This window comes from Oncorhynchus keta, chromosome 7, assembly GCF_023373465.1.
Source record: "Oncorhynchus keta strain PuntledgeMale-10-30-2019 chromosome 7, Oket_V2, whole genome shotgun sequence".
Classification (NCBI taxonomy): Eukaryota; Metazoa; Chordata; class Actinopteri; order Salmoniformes; family Salmonidae; genus Oncorhynchus; species Oncorhynchus keta.
This window is the reverse complement of record NC_068427.1, coordinates 6,699,511-6,719,324: the sequence shown is the minus strand read 5'-3', so window position 1 is coordinate 6,719,324 and position 19,814 is coordinate 6,699,511. Positions and strand designations below refer to the sequence as shown.

General features: G+C 43.2%; 1 protein-coding gene across 6 annotated transcripts in view; it reads left to right on the top strand.

Moving 5' to 3' along the window:
• mycbp2 (MYC binding protein 2) overlaps nt 1–19,814 on the top strand; it is a 239,038-nt gene that overhangs the window by 134,841 nt on the left and 84,383 nt on the right. For all 6 annotated transcript variants that reach the window (XM_035773118.2, XM_035773117.2, XM_035773116.2 and 3 more), the window contains 6 exons: nt 1,335–1,477; nt 8,194–8,291; nt 13,425–13,643; nt 13,864–14,086; nt 14,401–14,519; nt 14,651–14,732. In XM_035773118.2, coding sequence (XP_035629011.1) covers nt 1,335–1,477; nt 8,194–8,291; nt 13,425–13,643; nt 13,864–14,086; nt 14,401–14,519; nt 14,651–14,732 — 884 coding nt within the window. The remainder of the gene's footprint in view (nt 1–1,334; nt 1,478–8,193; nt 8,292–13,424; nt 13,644–13,863; nt 14,087–14,400; nt 14,520–14,650; nt 14,733–19,814) is intronic.

Here is a 19,814-nt window from a genome sequence, read left to right as displayed (position 1 = left end):
CAGCAACTGAAATGACTGCAACACTTAACAAAGAGCTGCAGTTAGTTTCGGAAAGTGTAGCAAGGAATAAGTTAGTCCTAAATAATTATATAACTAGAAGCATTGTATTTGGGACAAATCATTCACTAAACTTCAACTAAGTCTTGTAATAAATATTGTGGAAATGGACTAAGTTGAGGTCATGGTCAAAACATGTTGATACAACCGTAGCTAAGATGGGGATATCTGTCCATAATAAAGTGCTGCTCTGCCGTCTTGACAACACTATCAAAAAGGCATGTCCTAAAGGCCCTAGTTTTTTCGCACCTGGACTACTGTTCAGTCGTGTGGTCAGGTGCCACAAAGAGGGACTTAAGCTTGGCTGGCCCTTAAATGTACATGAGAGCTAAAATTAATTCTGCCAGGTAGCCTAGTGGTTAGTGTTGGGCCAGTAACCGAAAGGTTGCTAGATCGAAACCCCGAGCTTACAAGGTAAAAATATGTTGTTCTGCCCCTGAACAAGGCATTTAACCCACTGTTTCTAGGCCGTCATTGTAAATAAGAATTTGTTCTTAACTGACTTGCCTAGGTTAAATAAAATACATAATAATATGCATGTCAATCTCTCATGGCTCAAAATGGAGAGATTGACTTCATCAATACTTGTTTTTGTAAGAGGTATTAACAAGCTGAATGTATCGAGCTGTCACCCATGCATACCCTATAAAACATGCCATGAGGCCTCTCCACAACCCCCAAGTCCAGAACAGATTATGGGAGGCACACAGTACTACATAGAGCCATGACTACATGGTACTCTGTTCCACAACAACTAACTTATACAAGAAGTAGAATCAGATTGAAAAACAGGTAAAATGCACCTTATGGAACCACGGGCACTGGTGAAGAGGCACACACACACAGGTACAGACACGCAAACTCACATGCACTCTGTGTACGTCATTTAGCAGACACACTTATCCACTAAGAGCGACTTACAGTAGTGGGTGGTTACATTTTCACTTGTACTGGTTCCCTGTGGGAATCAAACCCACCACCCTGGCGTTGCAAGTGCCATGCTCAGCCAACTAAGCCACACAGGACACTACACAAATGTGCATTGTAATATTGTTATATAGTGGTATCATACATTTTTGGTGTAACAGTGTTATATGTACGTTTTTATCTTTTGATGTATGTGTAATATACGTGTCTTAATGTGTTTGTACCCCTGGAAGAGTAGCTGCTTCCTTGGCTAATGGGGATCCCTAGTAAAAATACAAATGCCATTCCCAATGCTAACAACCATTGGTAGTGCTAACACGTGCGGGTGTCACATGTGTCTTTTCCCGTAGGAGTGAGTATGACGGAGATCTGCAGTCCCAGCTGCTGAACAAAGCCAATGAGGAGGACAAGAACTGCAGCAGGGCTCTCGCAGTGGTCAGTGCAGTGGTCAGAGCTGCCAAGGATCTCCTTCACAGGGCGTTCACTGTCGATGGTAAGAACTGAGAGCTGGGGCCTCTCGGGTTGCGCAGTGGCTATGGGCGCTGTACTGCAGCGCCAGATGTGTCACCAGAGACCCTGGGTTCGTGCCCAGGCTCTGTCGCAACCGGCCGTGACCGGGAGGTCCGTGGGACGAAGCACAATTGGCCTAGCATCGTCTGGGTTAGGTAGGGCTTGGCCGGTAGGGATATCTTTGTCTCATCGCGCACCAGCGACTCCTGTGGCGGGCCAGGCGCAGTGCATGCTAACCAAGGTTGCACAGTGTTTCCTCCGACACATTGGTGCGGCTGGCTTCCGGGTTGGATGCGCGCTGTGTTAAGAAGCAGTGCGGCTTGGTTGGTTTGTGTATCGGAGGACGCATGACTTTCAACCTTCGTCTCTCCTGAGCCCGTACAGGAGTTGTAGCGATGAGACAAGATAGTAGCTACTAAAAACAATTGGATACCACGAAATTGGGGAGACAAAAGGGTAAAAATTCAAATAAAGTAAAAACAGAGCTCTCTGTGAATAAGGCAAAATCTGTCAATGTTATTTTCATAATAAGTGACGTATGACAGGAGGGATATCGAACTATAGCCTATTGTAGCATATGGGCCTCTCTACGAAAATGCCCACCTGGCCTGGCGAGCATTCCAACACATTGTACACACATATTGTAGCATAAAACCAATAATTGTAGCAACAAAAAAAAAACTGTCTATTTTCAGAGCGATAACGTTACACATGCCGCCTTCTGTCTGATACCCTACCTTATAGCCAATGCATGCGGTTCCTTTTTCATCCCTACTTTCCAGAGGGATTCCAGTTGTAAAGCCATACAATTAGTTTCAACTTTTAATGTCACATTTACTTTCTTGTGCTTGAAACTAATGTCTTTTACAATTAGCTTAATATTAGGAGTTAAGAAATAAATATAGTAGCAATGGAAAGCTGGGATTCCTTTTCAATAGTAACTATCAAAACTGTGTTTTCACATTCGATTGTATAAGGGCTTATAAGAACATATTATGTCCTCTTTCAATTATTTGTTTGACATCTCAATAGTGAAATTCACCATAATCTCCTAAGTAGGTATGATTAGTTCTTCATGCTATCTGTCAGAGACAGACTGGTCGAGTGGCAAATGAGGGAGCCCCTCCCCTCACAGTAAAGAGCTTCCCGTCTGCCTTCTGATCGTCTGCACGACTTGATCTGTTTTCCTGTTTAACTGTTCACCGCATAGCGCAGTGTTTATCAGCACTTCTATTTTGTGTTGGGTGATTTTATCAAAATGAAATGTTTTCTATTGGGGTAGGAATTTGCTTCACCACGAACGTCACACGGCTAGCTGCAGAGACTTGGCTAACTTAGTTGTAAGGGTGACTGTCAAAGACTCCAGCCACCCGAGTCATAGACCCGTTTGGAAGTTTGCTAGAGAGCATTTGGATGATCCAGAAGAAGATTGGGAGAATGGCATATGGTCAGATGAAACCAACATAGAACCTTTTAGTAAAAACTCAACTCGTCGTGTTTGGAGGACAAAGAATGCTGAGTTATATCCAAAGAACACCATACCTACTATGAAGCATGGGGGTGGAAACATCATGCTTTGGGGCTGTTTTTCTGCAAAGGGACCAGGACGACTGATCCGGGTAAAGGAAAGAATGAATGGGGCCACGTATTGTGAGATTTTGAGTGAAAACGTGGCTGGGTCTTTCAGCATGACAATGATCCCAAACACACCGCCCGGGCAACGAAGGAGTGGCTTCGTAAGAAGCATTTCAAGGTCCTGGAGTGGCCTAGCCAGTCTCCAGATCTCAACCCCATAGAAATTCTTTGGAGGGAGTTGAAAGTCTGTGTTGCCCAGCAACAGCCCCAAAACATCACTGCTCTAGACGAGATCTGCATGGAGGAATGGGCCAAAATACCAGCAACAGTGTGTGAAAAGCTTGTGAAGACTTACAGAAAACGTTTGACCTCTGTCATTGCCAACAAGGGGTATATAACAAAGTGTATATATAACAGAGAAACTTTTGTTATTGACCAAATACTTATTTTCCACCATAATTTGCAAATAAATTCATCACAAATCCTACAATGTGATTTTCTGTTTTTTTTTCTCGTTTTGTCTGTCATAGTTGGTGTACCTATGATGAAAATTACAGGCCTCATCTTTTTAAGTGGGAGAACTTGCACAATTGGTGGCTGACTAAATACGTTTTTTGCCCCATTGTATGATTTGTTTGAGCTACTAAGGAGATTCTGGTGAATTCCACTAGTGAGATGTCTCTCTCTTAATATCAGAGAACCGGGGTTACAGAAGTTTCACTCCACTCAGTTGTTTGAGCTACTAAGGAGATTCTGGTGAATTCCACTAGTGAGATGTCTCTCTCTTAATATCAGAGAACCGGGGTTACAGAAGTTTCACTCCACTCAGCTGTTTGAGCTACTAAGGAGATTCTGGTGAATTCCACTAGTGAGATGTCTCTCTCTTAATATCAGAGAACGCTCCACTCAGCTGTTTGAGCTACTAAGGAGATTCTGGTGACTTCCACTAGTGAGATGTCTCTCTCTTAATATCAGAGAACGCTCCACTCAGCTGTTTGAGCTACTAAGGAGATTCTGGTGAATTCCACGAGTGAGATGTCTCTCTCTTAAATATCAGAGAACCGGGGTTACAGAAGTTTCACTCCACTCAGCTGTTTGAGCTACTAAGGAGATTCTGGTGAATTCCACTAGTGAGATGTCTCTCTCTTAATATCAGAGAACCGGGTTACAGAAGTTTCACTCCACTCAGCAACCAGCTGTTTGAGCTGCACGCTCTCGCTGCCCGACAGGTGATATTCCAGTCAAACTATAGGCTCTTTGTGCGGTGCACATGTATTTTTGTACATTTATCACATGTGCCAATTTAATTCCACTACATTATTCAAATTAACCTAGAATTGGTTAATCATGTCCGTTGCATTTGTTTCAGCTGAAAACCGACTAGTTTTTGTGCTCCTCATTCCTGAAATGACCTCCAGGATATATAACAGCTGGATATATTAGACCTGGTTTCATTAGGTCACTTTAAGACTTTAATACAGGACATATTCATTGTGGACTGCACTTGTAAAGTATAATAATTCTGATCTGTCATATGTCATTGTATCTGTTACTTCCGGCGCCGACTGAGATGGCCGCCTCCGCGTTCTAGGAAACTATGCAGTTTTTTGTTTTTTTACGTGTTATTTCTTACATTAGTACCACAGGTCATCTTAGGTTTCATTACATACAGTCGAGAAGAACTACTGAATATAAGATCAGCGTCAACTCACCATCAGTACGACCAAGAATATGTTTTCTTATCCTGTGTTCTGCCTTACAAACAGGACAACGGAATGGATCGCTTGCAGCGACCCAAGGAAACGACTACGAAAAAGAGGGAAACGCGGCGGTGTTCTGGTCAGACTCCGAAAAAGGGCACATCGCGCACCACTTCCCAGTATTCTTCTTGCCAATGTCCAGTCTCTCGACAACAAGGTTGATGAAATCCGAGCAAGGGTGGCATTCCAGAGGGACATCAGAGACTGTAACGTTCTTTGCTTTACGGAAACATGGCTTACTGGGAAGATGTTATCCAGGGCGGTGCAGCCAACGGGTTTCTCCACGCATCGCGCGGACAGAAACAAACATCTCTCTGGTAAGAAGAGTGGCGGGGGCGTATGCCTCATGACTAACGGGACATGGTGTGATGAAGGAAACATACAGGAACTCAAATCCTTCTGTTCACCTGATTTAGAATTCCTCACAATCAAATGTAGACCGCATTATCTTCCAAGAGAATTCTCTTCGATTATAATCACAGCCGTATATATCCCCCAAGCAGACACATCGATGGCTCTGAACGAACTTTATTTAACTCTTTGCAAACTGGAAAACATTTATCCGGAGGCTGCATTCATTGTAGCTGGGGATTTTAACAAAGCCAATCTGAAAACAAGACTCCCTAAATTTTATCAGCATATCGGTGCGCAACCAGGGGTGGTAAAACCTTGGATCATTGTTACTCTAACTTCCGCGACGCATATAAGGCCCTGCCCCGCCCCCTTTCGGAAAAGCTGACCACGACTCCATTTTGCTGATCCCTGCCTACAGGCAGAAATTAAAACAAGAGGCTCCCATGCTGAGGTCTGTCCAACGCTGGTCAGACCAAGCTGACTCTACACTCCAAGACTGCTTCCATCACGTGGACTGGGACATGTTTCGTATTGCGTCAGATGGGAATATTGACGAATACGCTGATTCGGTGTGCGAGTTCATTAGAACGTGCGTCGAAGATGTCGTTCCCATAGCAACGATAAAAACATTCCCTAACCAGAAACCGCGCGAACCACTGCTTTTAATCAGGGCAAGGTGTCTGGCAACATGACTGAATACAAACAGTGCAGCTATTCCCTCCGCAAGGCTATTAAACAAGCTAAGCGTCAATACAGAGACAAAGTGGAATCTCAATTCAACGGCTCAGACACAAGAGGCATGTGGCAGGGTCTACAGTCAATCACGGACTACAAGATGAAATCCAGCCCAGTCACGGACCAGGATGTCTTGCTCCCAGGCAGACTAAATAACTTTTTGCCCGCTTTGAGGACAATACAGTGCCACTGACACGGCCTGCAACGGAAACATGCGGTCTCTCCTTCACTGCAGCCGAGGTGAGTAAGACATTTAAACGTGTTAACCCTCGCAAGGCTGCAGGCCCAGACGGCATCCCAAGCCGCGCCCTCAGAGCATGCGCAGACCAGCTGGCCGGTGTGTTTACGGACATATTCAATCAATCCCTATACCAGTCTGCTGTTCCCACATGCTTCAAGAGGGCCACCATTGTTCCTGTTCCCAAGAAAGCTAAGGTAACTGAGCTAAACGACTACCGCCCGTAGCACTCACTTCCGTCATCATGAAGTGCTTTGAGAGACTAGTCAAGGACCATATCACCTCCACCCTACCTGACACCCTAGACCCACTCCAATTTGCTTACCGCCCAAATAGGTCCACAGACGATGCAATCTCAACCACACTGCACACTGCCCTAACCCACCTGGACAAGAGGAATACCTATGTGAGAATGCTGTTCATCGACTACAGCTCGGCATTCAACACCATAGTACCCTCCAAGCTCGTCATCAAGCTCGAGACCCTGGGTCTCGGCCCGCCCTGTGCAACTGGGTACTGGACTTCCTGACGGGCCGCCCCAGGTGGTGAGGGTAGGCAACAACATCTCCTCCCCGCTGATCCTCAACACGGGGGCCCCACAAGGGTGCGTTCTGAGCCCTCTCCTGTACTCCCTGTTCACCCACGACTGCGTGGCCACGCACGCCTCCAACTCAATCATCAAGTTTGCGGACGACACAACAGTGGTAGGCTTGATTACCAACAACGACGAGACGGCCTACAGGGAGGAGGTGAGGGCCCTCGGAGTGTGGTGTCAGGAAAATAACCTCACACTCAACGTCAACAAAACTAAGGAGATGATTGTGGACTTCAGGAAACAGCAGAGGGAACACCCCCTATCCACATCGATGGAACAGTAGTGGAGAGGGTAGCTAGTTTTAAGTTCCTCGGCATACACATCACAGACAAACTGAATTGGTCCACTCGCACTGACAGCGTCGTGAAGAAGGCGCAGCAGCGCCTATTCAACCTCAGGAGGCTGAAGAAATTCGGCTTGTCACCAAAAGCACTCACAAACTTCTACAGATGCACAATCGAGAGCATCCTGGCGGGCTGTATCACCGCCTGGTACGGCAACTGCTCCGCCCTCAACCGTAAGGCTCTCCAGAGGTAGTGAGGACTGCACAACGCATCACCGGGGCAAACTACCTGCCCTCCAGGACACCTACACCACCCGTTGTTACAGGAAGGCCATAAAGATCATCAAGGACATCAACCACCCGAACCACTGCCTGTTCACCCCGCTATCATCCAGAAGGCGAGGTCAGTACAGGTGCATCAAAGCTGGGACCGAGAGACTGAAAAACAGCTTCTATCTCAAGGCCATCAGACTGTTAAACAGCCACCACTAACAGTGAGTGGCTGCAGCCAACACACTGTCATTGACACTGACCCAACTCCAGCCATTTTAATAATGGGAATTGATGGGAATTATGTAAATATATCACTAGCCACTTTAAACAATGCTACCTTATATAATGTTACTTACCCTACATTATTCATCTCATATGCATATGTATATACTGTACTCTACATCATCGACTGCATCCTTATGTAACACATGTATCACTAGCCACTTTAACTATGCCACTTTGTTTACTTTGTCTACACACTCATCTCATATGTATATACTGTACTCGATACCATCTACTGTATGCTGCTCTGTACCATCACTCATTCATATATCCTTATGTACATGTTCCTTATCCCCTTACACTGTGTATAAGATAGTAGTTTTGGAATTGTTAGTTAGATTACTTGTTGGTTATCACTGCATTGTCGGAACTAGAAGCACAAGCATTTCGCTACACTCGCATTTAACATCTGCTAACCATGTGTATGTGACAAATAAAATTTGATTTGATTTGATTTGTTTCAACTGTTGATTTTTGTAACAGGGCACCATTGAAAAAGAGACTGCTCTCAACTGGGATTCCCTGTATAAATAATGTTTAAAACAAAAAGAAAACCATTCCTATATGTCTTTGTTATTAAAACCTGTGCTCCTGTCTGAACCAGAGGACATCCCTGAGCTGCTGAGCTCTTCCAGCCTGTTCTCCATGCTGCTCCCCCTCATCCTGGCCTACATCGGTCCTGTGGCTGCCTCAGTACCCAAGGTGAGATGTGGTAAAAATATATGTGAAATGGGCTTTACATTCTTTCTTACTGCTGTATCTCGTCAAAGGTCCCCAAGGTGAGAGCAAGGTGTTTTTTTTTTATTTCTAGATGAAGCACATTGATCCAGCCTAGCATATACATACATACAAACAAACATACAAACAAACAAACAAACAAACATTTTAGTCAGCCACCAATTGTGCAAATTCTCCCACTTAAAAAGATGAGGCCTGTAATTTTCATCATAGATACACTTCAACTATGACAGGCAAAATGAGGGAAAACAATCCAGAAAATCACTTTGTAGGATTTTTTTTCTTTATTTGCAAATTATGGTGGAAAATAAGTATTTGGTCACCTACAAACAAGCAAGATTTCTGGCTCTCACAGACCTGTAACTTCTTCTTTAAGAGGCTCCTCTGTCCTCCACTCGTTACCTGTATTAATGGCACCTGTTTGAACTTGTTATCAGTATAAAAGACACCTGTCCACAACCTCAAATAGTCACACTCCAAATTCCACTATGGCCAAGACCAAAGAGCTGTCAAAGGACACCAGAAACAAAATTGTAGACCTGTACCAGGCTGGGAAGACTGAATCTGCAATAGGTAAGCAGCTTGGTTTGAGGAAATCAACTGTGGGAGCAATTATTAGGAAATGGAAGACATACAAGACCACTGATAATCTCCCTCGATCTGGGGCTCCATGCAAGATCTCACCCCGTGGGGTCAAAATGATCACAAGAACAGTGAGCAAAAATCACAGTACCACACGGGGGGACCTAGTGAATGACCTGCAGAGAGCTGCGACCAAAGTAACAAAGCCTACCATCAGTAACGCCGCCAGGGACTCAAATCCTGCAGTGCCAGACGTGTCCCCCTGCTTAAGCCAGTACATGTCCAGGCCCGTCTGAAGTTTGCTAGAGAGCATTTGGATGATCCAGAAGAAGATTGGGAGAATGTCATATGGTCACATGAAACCAAAATAGAACTTTATGGTAAAAACTCAACTTGTTGTGTTTGGAGGACAAAGAATGCTGAGTTGCATCCAAAGAACACTATACCTACTGTGAAGCATGGGGGTGGAAACATCATGCTTTGGGACTGTTTTTTTGCAAAGGGACCAGGACGACTGATCCGTGTAAAGGAAAGAATGAATGGGGACATGTATCATGAGATTTGAGTGAAAACCTCCTTCCATCAGCAAGGGCATTGAAGATAAAACGTGCCTGGGTCTTTCAGCATGACAATGATCCCAAACACACCGCCCGGGCAACGGAGGAGTGGCTTTGTAAGAAGCATTTCAAGTTCCTGGAGTGGCCTAGCCAGTCTCCAGATCTCAACCCCATAGGATGGAGTTGAAATCCGTTTTGCCCAGCAACTGCCCCCCCCCAAAACATCACTGCTCTGGAGGAGATCTGCATGGAGGAATGGGCCAAAATACCAGCAACAGTGTGTGAAAAGCTTGTGAAGACTTACAGAAAACGTTTGACTTCTGTCATTGCCAAGAAAGGGTATATAACAAAGTATTGAGAAACTTTTGTTATTGACCAAATACTTATTTTCCACCATAATTTGCAAATTCATAAAAAATCCTACAATGTGATTTTCTAGATTTTTCTCATTTTGTCTGTCATAGTTGAAGTGTACCTATGATGAAAATTACAGGCATCTCTCATCTTTTTAAGTGGGAGAACTTGCACAATTGGTGGCTGATTAAATACTTTTTTGCCCCACTGTATGTCTACTTATGAGAAGGTAAAAGTTTTATGTTTCTGTCTCCAGATATGGTAAATCTGCATTTTAAATGTTATTAATATTAATTTGCATATATTTCTGTCAATTCCCATATATTCCTGTTAATTCCCACGGAAAGTTTCCACCTCTGAATATTCCCAAAAATGTACAACCCTATTCAATACACATAGGTTGACAGTAAATGTCTCAATTCACAGTTCTTTGAGTCCCACAATAAGAGCTACGACGCTAATGTTCTCTGGGTCTCACTGAGTAGACTGATACCCCATGTATTTGATCCACAATCCATAGGTAAGGCTGTACCGTGAAATAAGTACAGTTGAAGTCGGAAGTTTTTCACTATTCCTGACATTTAATCCTAATAAAAATTCCCTGTCTTAGGTAAGTTAGGATCACCGCTTTATTTTAAGAATGTGAAATGTCAGAATAATAGAGAATGATTTATTTCAGCTTTTATTTCTTTCATCACATTCCCAGTGGTAACTATTTTATTTAACTATTTAAAGGTTCTAGAATTCTTAAAAGGCCGCACAAATTTTAGGAAGTTGAAGCTTGGTCACAAATGGGACTTCCAAATGGGCAATGACACCAAGCATACTTCCAAAGTTGTGGCAAAATGGCTTAAGGACAACAAAGTCAAGGTATTGGAGTGGCCATCACAAAACCCTGACCTCAAAACACCTCTTTGGCCACCTTTCCATACAGTTCTCTGCTGGCAATGACTGAAACGAACTGCAAAAATTGCTGAAGTTGGAGACATATCTCCCTCACTAACTTGAAGCATCAGCTATCTGAGCAGCTAAACCGATCGCTGCAGCTGCCCATCTGTAAATAGCCCATCCAATCTACCGACCTCATCCCCATATTGTTTTACTTACTTTTTTGCTCTTTTGCACACCAGTATTTCTACTTGCACATCATCTGCACGTCTATCACTCCAGTGTTAATTTGTGAAATTGTAATTACTTTGCTACTATGGCCTATTTATTCCCTTACCACCTCACACCATTTGCACACACTGTATATAGACTTTATTTTTTCTATTGTGTTATTGACTGTACATTTGTTTATTCCATGTGTAACTCTGTTGTTTGTGTCGCACTGCTTTGCTTTATCTTGGCCAGGTCGCAGTTGTAAATGAGAACTTGTTCTCAACTGGCCACCTGGTAAAATAAAGGTGAAATAAAAAAGACAGGGATTTTTTTACTAGGATTTAAATGTCAAGAATTGTGATAAACTTAGTTTAAATTAATTTGGCTAAGGTGTATGTAAACATCTGTCTTCAACTGTATACCAGTTTCATTTGAGGACCAGGATGTTGACAGCTGTGCCCTACATATTGCAAAATAGTCGGGAAGAGATTTTTGATGTACCGATTTCATGGTAAAGAATTATTATCTTGAATTATTCAAGACTTTGCTCTTTTCAGCTAAAATTATTGTACAGAATTCTTGCCACCAACAAAGTGTTGAATATTTGGGGCATACAGTCATCACAGCTCTGCAGATTTTGTTGTGAGGATACATAATGAATAGACCATTTATTTTGGTATTGCCCTCAGGTAGCCTGTTTCTGGTCTCAGGTTCAGGAATGGCTGAAAAAGCATAACATTGTTCTAAAATTGACACTAGAAATAGCATTGTTGGGAGATCTGGAGAGACCGGGTCAGTCAATTACTTATATACTAATATTCATAATAAAAGTATTTTTCTATTCGATTAGATTCAAATGGTATATTAAACGTCACAGTGCATTGGGGGACGGGGGCTTGGGGGAATGGAATTATTATATTGTATTCCATTTTTTTCTAGGGGTGGGGGGTGGTCTCGGATGGTTGAGGGGCAGATGATCTTGGAGGGCTGGTAGCCTGGCGTTTGGGAGCTTGGGCCGCTGGCTGATAGGTTGCTGGTTCACGTCCCTGTTTTTGACCTTGAGAGATCTGTCGACGTGCCCTTGAGCAGGGCATTGACCCTGGGTTGCTTCTGTGCGTCGCTTTGCATAGGAGTTTGTTAGATTGCTGAATGTAATGTAAATGTTGAGCAGCTTCATTGCAAGTAGATTATTGAATATTAAAACATACCAAAAAAAGTAATGTTCCATAATGTGTGGTTTCAGAAAGTACACAATAGAGGAATTATTAGTAATTATAATAAAATATTAGCATATAGCAATGATACAATATTACAATGAGGTAACATAATAACTGAAGAGCTCAAAGGCTCCCCAAAGGGTCAGAGTTGTGCTTAACAAGCCAAATGCAATGATAAGGCCAGGGCAGCTTGAAAGGATACAATACAGGTTAATACTTATTTGGCAGCATGAGCATTGTTTTACAGAACTAATAGAACATTTGAACAGCGATGGAGGCAATGCGGGTGCCAGCTGGAAAATGCAACAGGGGGAAAACTGTTCTGTTCTGACTGGAGATCTTGACCTGAGGGAACCCTGGGGGAGTGCTTGGGCTCTCAACGAAGAGAGAAGTTTGTCCAGCTCATCCTCACCTTACGATAGCATTGCATGCCTCAAACATAAATTGTCCGCCATTGTGAAATGGACTACTTCTATGTGAATTAACACAACTCATTTCAAACTGTTAGAAAATCATGTACAATTGATAAGTTGAAACGGCCTATAGATAATTTAGCAGGCATCGCGCCTTGGTTTGACGGCAGGGCATGTTTACTGACCTGTTGCGTAACAATACAATTGTGGAACTGCGCGTAAGAACTGACACTGGGGGGACAGAGATATTGGAACTCAGACGTGAAAAGGTTCATCTTCATTCATATGCTTCCTCAATGGCTTCAGATAACTCTCGAAGCCAATAAGATTATCATAATATTCACTAAATTGGAAAGTGGCCCACCATTAAAAGGCCACTGAATAAGAAAGCCATAAACAAACAAAAATATGCAAAGATATAAAAGTCAAATCTTCCTAAAACTTTATGAGTAAAGGTGACGTATCAGTTAGCCAGCACCGGTGATGTAGTGTAGGCTGAACCTGTATCGATGCTGTTGACTCACCATTTTATTTTATGAATAGCGATTATACACTTATAATGCAAAAGTAGCTATTTTTCATGAATGTTTACTTGTCTCCTGCATTTTCCATCTCTTACCCACCAATGGTATTTCCGCTACATCCCTAGCTATCATTAATACCGTTTTCCATTGATAACTCTTATCATGTTAACTTGAAAGGGGGAGAGCAAGAGATGTAGGTGCCCATTACTATTACCCCTATATGTTTAGATGTAAACGTGATTCAAGACCATACACTTCCTGCTTACAGATAACAATACCATCTAAGTGTACCTTTTAAGGGAAACTGAATCAGTGTGATTAATTTGGTCATGTTTTTTTTCCCAATCAGGCCGCAGTGGAAGTCTTTGGTCTGGTCCAGGAGTTACTTCCTGCTGTCTCCGCTTTGAACCAGAAGTATGCCCCACTGGCTTTCAACCCCAACCAATCAACAGACAGCACCACGGGCAACCAGCTGGAGCATGGCCTATCGGCATGCACCACCTCCAGTCACTATGCTATAATAGAGAGTGACCACCCTTACAAGCAGGCCGGAGTCACACAGTATATGGTAAAGTACGCACACACACACACGGTGAAGTGGGACTGTTCCCAACATAGGAATTCTTAGTCAAGGGTAAAGAAAAATATATATCTAGCAGAACTGGACATATTGTATGAACCAGGACTTTTTTAAAATGTGGATCCCCATTAACCTTTTGCAGAAGCATCAGCTACTCTTCCTATGCATAATTGTTTCATGGCTTTAACCATCCTCTCCCCCTTTACAGGTGTCATTCCCGGACTGCGTGCGGTGGACCACCATCGAGTTTGACCCCCAGTGTGGCACAGCCCAGCCAGAGGATGTCCTTCGCCTGCTCATCCCCAGCCATTCGCTCCACCTGTCCAGCCTGAGCACCAAGCCCCTGGCCCACGACACCATCAACACCTGGGTGGAGCTCAAGAAGATCTCTGGCTCCAATGGCTGGCCTACCACTGTCCTAGTGCTGCCAGGTAAGATAAAAGCGGTCCAACGCTTAATTACTTAATTTCAAACCGATTTGCCCGCTGGGTGAGGGTGTTTTGTTTCAGTAGGAAGGCATTTGACTAGCTAAATCAAATGACACGCTAGGAAAAAAGTAATTTGAACCAATCAAAGGTTAGGTTATTGATCAGGGCAGCTCAATCTCTTCAATGGACAGCTCTGCTAAGCCACTTGCCACAGCTACTTTAATTATTCTCAGCTGACCGACAATAAAGTAGTCCCCCTGTCCTCCCTGCTGACAATATCACAGCATCACCATTCTGTTCTTCCTTTGGGATCCCAGGAAACGAGGCCCTGTTCTCCTTAGAAACTGCCTCTGACTACGTAAAAGACGAGAAGGCCTGTTTCTACGGCTTCAAGTGTGTTGCCGTGGGTTACGAATTCAACCCCGGACCAGATGAGGTAAGGGGGAACTTTGTTTTGCTATGTTAAAAGGGTAGTTTACCCAAAAACAAGATTTACCCACTTTTCCTATTGTACTTTAATTTTTTGGCAAATGCATGTTTTTACAACAAATGGTGTGTGTGTTTCAGGGTATTATCCAGCTGGAGAAGGAGCTGGCATACTTGGGCAGTGTGTGTGCTGCTGCTCTGATGAAGAAGGATCTGGCTCTTGGTGAGGGAGATCATAGAACATGGCAAAACCGATGGGTAACACAGGAGAACTCATATTGAGCATGTACTGTATCAACTCATATTCTTTCAATACAAGTACCAGGTGCTTGTTCTCATTATTGAAGTTGCAGTAAAATATATTTGCACCTTTACACAATGGAGCAGAATTTTCTGTTGTCTCTTTTCACAACTGGTTCATAATTATTTCAGGCCATTTTGTGACTTTAAAGGGACAATTCTAAATGTCATTTTTTTCATGGTCCTGTGCAGTTGTAAATCATACAAATACACTTGTTATCACCAAATATTTTTTTCAATTTAATCTTATTTTGTGAAGAAATAGTGCCAATATATTTGACTGCAACGGTATACAGGTGAAGTGGGAAGTTTACATACACTTAGGTTGGAGTCATTAAAAGTTGTTTTTCAACCACTCCACATATTTCTTGTTAACCAACTATAGTTTTGGCAAGTCGGTTAGGACGTCTACTTTGAGCATGACACAAGTCATTTTTCCAACAATTGTTTACAGACAGATTATTTCACTTATAATTCACTGTATTACAATTCCAGTGGGTCAGACGTTTACATACACTAAGTTGACTGCCTGTAAACAGCTGGGAAGGAGACACGTGATGCCGCGGAGCTGAGCAGACGTTGACAAACCGAGCTCTTCAAAGTTATTCTATTTTTACCTAAATAACAACGTTGAAACAATATTCTAACATCGGCTGATAAATTGTCAAGAACTTACCTTCCCAAAGAGCCATGGACCGCCGACCGAGAGGCAAGAAGAACGACCAAAACGTTGTTGATTCCCAAGATAACGATAACGCTACAGCTAGCAAGAATAGCAATAGCCCTCATAACTCAGACGACAGTTCCAGACTGTTGCTCTCAGCAGCCTCTTGCGAGCCTGCCGACATGCTGGCTACTCTCCTCCGGGAAATTCAGGATGGTAACAGAGGTCTTTCTCTGAAAATCGATAAGAAATCGGCTGAACTCCATTCTTCCATTGACGACCTGAAATCCTCCATGAATGATCTCCTTTTGAGAACGACTGAGGCAGAGCTGCGCATTAGCACAGTTGAAGATACTATCGCTAGACATGACCAGGTCTTGACACAACTGCAAAAGGACAATGCCTACCTCAAAAACAAAGTAGATCAGATGGAGAACCAGAGTAGACGGAATAATATCCGTGTGGTGGGATTGAAAGAGGACAGCGAGGGCCGTGACCCGGTCCGTTTCTTCACTCAATGGATCCTGGAGGTCCTAGGCATAACCAACTTCACCAAGCCGCTAGAAATCGAACAGAAATCGAACCCACAGAACATCAGCGCCAAAACCCCGGCCAGATGAGCCCCCACGAGCCGTCCTGATCAGGTTCCTCCGTTTGCAAGACAGAGAGAAGATACTGCAACTCGCAAGAGCCAAAGGGGACATCGCCATCGATGGGAAGAGGGTCAGCCTTTTCCCGGATATGAGCGCGGACCTCGCCAGACGCTCCAAGCAGTTCAGACCTGCCGCCAAAGCACTGAAGGAGAAGAACATCACCGGCTACCTCATCCACCCTGCGCGGATGAAAGTTCAGTACAAAGGCCGAAGCCATCTCTTCAACACACCGGGAGAAGTGCACACTTTTCTCAAAGAACTGAGCAACGTCTGAGTCTGAGCCAGGACGGTCTCTCTGGGGGATAAAATGTAGTTAGTTTGTTTTCTCTTATCCGGATTGAACTGCTGGTATCTCCCGGTCACTTTAATTGATTTGTACATTTTCAACTAACCGTATCTTCCCGGGGTGAGTTCTATAACATTTACAGGAGAGTATATTTTGGTTTAGTCCATATCTACTGGGCGACGCAATAAGTGGGTTTAGGCCCACTGCTTTCCCCCTCATTTATGTTAATCTTTCGTAAAGAGACTCAAGCAGCCCTTACCATGGGCAGTAAATATTCAGCCATAAATATCTATTCACAACGTTTGTTTTCTATTTAGAGAGCTCGCAGGTTTTAGTTTACGCCAAGGTTTAGCTAGTAAGAGCAAGATGGAAAGCGAGCAGCAACGTATCTCTACAAGTGTATTCATGTTTGATTGTTGGGACTGTTGTTCTAGTCTGACAATCAGGGTGGGTGGGATTTTTATTATTTTTTTTCTTCCTTTTTTCTATGTTTATTGTTTCCTCCCTAAAGAGACACACATGTCACTTTTGTGCTCAAACCAAAGTTGAAACATTTCCTAATTATCTGCATATGATAGACTTCTATTCAGTTACATATTAGAAACCCAACCTATGCTTCATCCACTAAAATATGTCACATTCAACGTAAAAGGTCTTAACAGCCCGATTAAAAGGAAAAGAGTCTATACATACCTTAAGAAATTAAAGACTGACATTGTGCTTTTACAAGAAAACATCTTACAGCCAGTGAACACAAGAAATTGAAGAGGGAATGGGTAGGACAAGTTTTTGCATCCTCTTTTAACTCCAAAGCAAGAGGAACTGCAATTTTGATAAGTAGACACATCCCCTTCTGTGTCAACAACACCATCTCTGATCCCTCTGGCAGGTTTGTTTTGGTGCAGGGGCATATGTTTTCAGAGTCTTTGACCCTATTGAATATTTATGCTCCAAACTTCAATGACCATATGTTTATTCAGAATGTCTTCCTTCAGGTTGCTCAAGCACCACCAGGATGGCTACTGGTTGGAGGAGATTTTAATTTTTGCTTAGATACAGTTCTTGATAGGTCTTCGAATAAACCCTCACTTCTTACCAAAGCCGGCAAGCTCACCATGTCATTCATGAAAGAACTCAATTTACTAGACATCTGGAGACAGTTGCACCCACAGTATAGGGACTACTCTTTTTATTCACACCCACACAAGACACACACACGCATAGATAACTTTTTACTTTCGACACAACTGTTTCATAGAGTGTTAGATGTCGAGTATCTCCCCAGATTGCTTAGTGACCATTCTCCTCTGGTATTATCAATCTCCATTCCTACCAAGGTAAATGGAGCATATAGATGGAGACTAAATTCTAAACTTCTAAAGCAACCTGAATTTTGTGCATTCATCAAAGAGCAGATCAATATTTTTACTTTGACAAACAAACCCTCTGCTCCTGACAGCTTCATTCTTTGGGACACATTGAAGGCCTACCTGAGGGGACAGATTATTTCCTATACTAAAGGGCTGAAGAAAAAACACGGTGCGGAACTGAGTGCTCTTGAATCTGAAATCTCCGAGCTAGAGAACCTACCAAAGAGGCCCGACTAAAGATCTATACAGGCTTTTGGTAAATAAAAAACTTAAATATAATATTCTGAACACATATCAAGCTGAAAGGGCCATCACTAAATCAAAACAGCGTTATTATGAGCTTGGAGAGAAAGCTCACAAAGTATTGGCATGGCAACTGAAAGCAGAGGAAAGTAAGAGGACAATTAATGCCATAGAAACTCTCACTGAAGAGATATCGTTCGACCCTACTGAAATTAATAATACTTTTAAGAAATACTATGAAGACCTCTACACTTCCCAATCAAGCGATGATCTATCAGAGATAGACTCCTTTCTCTCCTCTCTCAACCTCCCATGCCTGTCAGGGGAAGACAGCGAGCGCCTGAGTGAACACTTCTCAGTCCCTGAATTGTTGGAGGCCATTAAATCCTTACCTTCTAATAAATCTCCTGGGGAGGATGGTTTCCCTCCAGAGTTCTATAAAAAATGTAGGGAGCTGTTGGTCCCCTACCTTATGGAGGTACTTAAAAAAGCCAGAGAAGGCAACTGCTTTCCAGAGTCCTTCTCTCAAGCAGTGATTACTGTAATCCACAAGAAAGGGGAAAAACCCGCTAAAGTGCGCCTCCTATAGACCAATCTCTCTCCTTAACACAGATTGTAAACTGGTCACCAAGATGCTATCTAAGAGACTGGAGTCATGTCTTCCCCTGTTGGTCAACCCAGATCAGACTGGCTTCATAATTAATAGATTGTCCTCCAATAATCTCAGAAGGTTCTTTGATATAATTCACCTGGCTAACAAAAACAAAATACCTGGTGTCGCAGTCTCCTCGACGCTGAAAAGGCCTTTGATAGGGTTGAATGGCCATACCTCTTTCGCGTCTTGGAAAAGTTTGGTTTAGGTACCGTGTTTGTAAATTTGATAAAATCACTCTACAAATCTCCTAAAGCTAGGATTGCTGCCAATGGGATTACTTCCTCCTCTTTCCCTCTTTATAGGGGAACAGACAAGGTTGCCCAATTAGCCCCACCTCTTTGCCCTCGCCATCGAACCGTTGGCTGAGGCTATTAGAACGTGCCCTGACATACATGGCTTTGAGGTGGGCCCCCATACCCATAAATTATCACTCTTTGCGGACGACCTTATCTTATTCCTAACAAACCCAGAACACTCCCTCTCTCACTTGCATATCCTACTACAGTGTTATAGTTCTTTCTCTGGATATAAGGTCAATCTTGATAAAAGCGAAATCTTACTGTTGTCTGTCTTTGACCATCATACCATCAAGCACAAGTTTCCTTTTAGATGGTCGCCTATGGGCTTCACATATTTGGGCATAATGGTGGATGGTAATCTGAGCAACCTCTATAAACTCAATCTGGCCAGTTTGTTGCAAAAGGTGGAGGTTGACCTTTGTAAATGGATGGACTTACCTCTCACTCTACTGGGTAGAATCAATGTAATTAAAATGAATGTCCTACCCAGGTTTCTATATCTGTTTCAATCTCTCGCTATCCCTGTTCCCGCAGCATTTTTTTCCTCTCTCGACAAGCTGGCACGGCAAAACCCCTAGGGTTGGCCTGGATAAACTGACCCTTGATTACAGTCAAGGGGGCTTAAACCTCCCCAATTTTAGAATGTACTACTGGGCTGCACAGTCTAGGTTTCTGGCTCAGAGGTTTGACAATGGTCCCTCTCCCTCATGGTTGAACATTGAAAAGCTTGAGGTAAATGATGACACTGGGGCAGATCTGTTTTACAAATGGGACAGAAAATCTATAAAAACCATCACAGACAACCCTTTAATCATACATTCTGTCCTGGCATGGT